Source organism: Canis lupus, chromosome 2, assembly GCF_011100685.1.
Source record: "Canis lupus familiaris isolate Mischka breed German Shepherd chromosome 2, alternate assembly UU_Cfam_GSD_1.0, whole genome shotgun sequence".
Classification (NCBI taxonomy): domain Eukaryota; kingdom Metazoa; phylum Chordata; class Mammalia; order Carnivora; family Canidae; genus Canis; species Canis lupus.
The window spans coordinates 40669733-40673304 of record NC_049223.1 but is presented as its reverse complement, the minus strand read 5'-3'; the positions used below and the strand labels follow the sequence as shown (position 1 = coordinate 40673304).

The window sequence follows — 3572 nt, the reverse complement described above, 5'->3', positions numbered from 1 at the left end:
GGATAGCTGTAGCCAGACATTCACATGATAGTTCCATCTCTTTGCTCTGCTCTATTTTCCTCTGTGGTCTTCTTTGTTGGGCATTTCCTTACTAGTTATGGCCCTTTAGTGGTTTTTGGTTTGAACTAAAATGACTCAATAGCTCCATTGGAAATAAAACTTCTTACCAAATTATTTCTGAATTATAAGATTTATCCTGATTGAACAAGGTGGAGCTACTTGGTTTTCTGTGGACCAAATTGGGATGTGTGCTTAGTCCTGCATGGTTCAATATGGACACAGGTAAATAGTTCTGACTGGCTTGACAGGGGTCACATGCTCACACATGGAGTGAGGTAAAGGAAGTTGGTCCCCAAAAGAGAATGAAAGGTTAAGTATTTTCTCACCACTAGAAATGGCAGAGAAGCTGGCTGGGAAAAAGTAACCCTCTTCCACAAAAGGAACTTCTCCTTACACCATTTGTGGTCTTGCCACCATCTTTTTGAGATAGGCAGAAATATCATGTATTCTTGTTTGATAAAGGAAGATCTATAAATAAATTGCTCCCCAAGTCTCTCAAGGTGGTAAAAGGTAGAATTGGAATGGAATATATATATCCCATTTTTTGAGTTGCCAGTAGCACTTTATTTTTTCTTTTCAACATCCTGTTCTGCAGCTTCCTTGGCCCTTTTTGCCCGGATGCCAAAGAGCCGGGCATTGGCACAGGCCATGTGGAGGCTGGCAAATGCCTTGAAGTTCTTCTCCTCCTCTGTGATGACTCTGGCTTTCTCCTTGTAGACATTCCGTATGGGCATGACCAGTCCTGTCAGCTGTGTCGCCAGTTTGAGTTCTTCAGCAGAGCTGTCGCCCTTCTTGGAGGCCAAAGACTTCCTGGGGCAGAGGATGAGATTGGAGCGGTAGTCCTTGAGCCGCTGCATGTGGGCCTGCAGGGACTCCGTGGTCTTGTTACGCCACCATGGGTCCACCGAGATGCCAGAGGTCCACGCCACCTTCTTGTGGATGCCGGCCACCCAGAGCTCCTCCAGGCTGAAGCCCCTGCCAGCCAGCACCTTCACATGGTACCTCACCGTGTGGCAGAGGACGATTGGCTGGATGGGCCCTGACGCAGCCAATTCCACTTGGCTTGGATACATGGCAGCATTACAATTCTTTAAATTCCCTTGAGTCCAAATGCCCATAATTGTTTCTTGAATTCTTTTGGTAAATAACCAGCTTCCCAGCTAGTCAGAGATTTCCAGAAACTATACTACTTGAACACCAAGACAGTCTACAATTTTGCTAGCTCGAGGTTCCAGAAACTTGCCATTTTCTATGTTAGACTTTACACACCAAGAACATTGACCTGCTTGCTATTCTTCCCACATCTCTTCTTTCCTATCTCCATACCTGTGGCCAGGAGGTTCTCTCTTGTTGAAGTTTCCCCTTCTTTATTAGTCTGATTTCTTTTCATTTTTATAGGTGGGTTGCTGTTTCCTTCTGCAGAGTTTTTCCTCCTCACTGCAGACAGGACAGGTACCCAACCCCATACTCTTCTCTGCAGGTCTCTGACTTAACATCTCCCACATCTTCTTTTTCCACCGAGCACTGAATTTCTTGTGAAGATGGATTGCAACTTGATTCGCACTGATTCTTCAGGGCTCATTATAATGCCTGGCACATAGTAGGCCCTCAAATCCTCAAAAAAATATACTGAATAAATAAAAGACTAATCAAAGATAAGAAATAGTGGTGCAGGAAAATTAGATGATAAAAAAATTAGGTCCAAAACTATGAAAAATGTAAAGGATTGGCCTTATAAAGCAGGTTAATGGAAAGGTGACTTACTGATAAAAACTGGGAACAGTGATCCAAATAACAGATAAAGTATAAAGGACAAATAACTAGGTATCGTTAGAATTTAATCAAGAGAAGGAAAGAAAAAAAAACACTTAAATAACTTTTTTTGACAGTAAAATAGATTATCCATTTAGCATTTGTCAGGCAGAAAGCTACCACGAGATGTTATTCATTTTCCTCAATAAAAGGCTCACTCTTGTTTTGTAAATAATAACAGCTTTTCTTAGAATAGCACTGAAACATTTGAAAAGCTCTTTAGCCATGTAATGTGATCGTGTCATCCAGCGAGCAGGTACTGAGGGCCCTGAGTGACAATTACAATGTGAAGCACAGAGGGAAATCAGGCTGTTCCTGCCTTTGAGGAGCTTACAGCAGCCATAGAAATGAAGTCAACAGTCAGATCAGGAAAAGACATTATAAAAGAAGTTATGTGGTAGGCCCAAAGGAGGCGATGAACATGACTGGTAGGGAGGAGAATGGAAGCTTTGCGGTGGGAATGGGTCGGTCATGCAGGGTCTGTAGAGTGTGGCACGCAAAAAAGAGAAAAAGGACCCTCGACACAGAGAGAAATGCATTCACAAAGGCAAAAGCTGTATAAATGGTGGCAATGTGTTCATGGAACAAAGGAAATGATTAGTAGTGACAAATCATTTGATACCCCTCTTGTGCAAAGGTGCAACCTGGCAAGCCTTGTAATGAAGAAAATGCAGAAAAGTGACACCAGATGACTTCTCAGGTTGGGTCCAAAAAGGTGAGGTGGCTTCCCCCTTTTTGCTGGAATGCCAGTCCATGTAGTTGTGCACTGCCATGTAAGAAGCCCATCTGTTTTGAGATGGTCATGCTGAGGAAGCTACGTGTAGGCATTCGGTTGACAGCTCCGCTGAGCTCTCGTCAGACAGCATGAGTGGTCACCATATGAGGGAGCCATCTGTGACACCTAGCCCACTTGAGCCCTGTTGACATCTCACTGCAACCACATGACAATCCAACCAAGAAATGCCTAGTTGGCCCCTTTCTGAATTCCTGACCTCTCAAAAACCAACAAAATAAATAGAGGGAACAGAATAAAGTGGTAGTTTTAAGTCACTAGATTTTGAAGCCTGGAATAGGAGAGAAATTCTTGTAGGTAAAAGTTATAAAATAGGAGTTGTTTTTGCCATTCTAGCATTCCTTTCTTCTTATTTTGATGGTAACAATCTGATTTTTGTAGGTGACCCTATTATTAAGCCATGTAGTTCAGGTGTGTCTGGCCCTGTCCATTTCTTCCTGAATGTGCCTGCCTCATCACCATATTCCTGTTAGGAACAGTGTTCGGTAAAAGGATGGGCCAGTGACCCAAGGCGTACCATTGTGATTTTGCCTTGTGTTGAAATTTGTGAGAAAGGCGCTCCCTTCCAAAGAGGTTGCAAAATAATTAACAGGTAAGCCTAAAATGTTGAGCAGGGTTTTTTTTTATTGACTAGGAAGAGTCTAATTGAGAATAAAGTCACTATGGATGAAAGCAAAGCAGAAGATGGAGAGAATTTGCTTCCCAATGAGATGTGAGCCTTTAGGTCTAGGTGTTTCTGGTTTGCCCAGGGTTTCACTGTTGTTTCAGAAGCAAAGTTCTGCCTTTTGAGTAAGACTATGGGAAGGGTGTTTCAATGAATGAGCATCTGAAAGGTTCCTGCTGTTATAAGTAGGTAAGATCAAGGTCATGGAGGACTTTGTATCCTAGGCTGGTAATTTTGTACTTT

General features: G+C 42.8%; 1 protein-coding gene across 1 annotated transcript; it reads right to left on the bottom strand.

Moving 5' to 3' along the window:
* Positions 1 to 623: 623 nt before the first annotated feature.
* LOC100686416 (60S ribosomal protein L13-like) lies at positions 624 to 1133 on the bottom strand. Its single transcript, XM_038529578.1, has one exon. It carries the CDS (start codon positions 1131 to 1133, stop codon positions 624 to 626), a length of 510 nt encoding a protein of 169 aa, XP_038385506.1.
* Positions 1134 to 3572: the final 2439 nt, after the last annotated feature.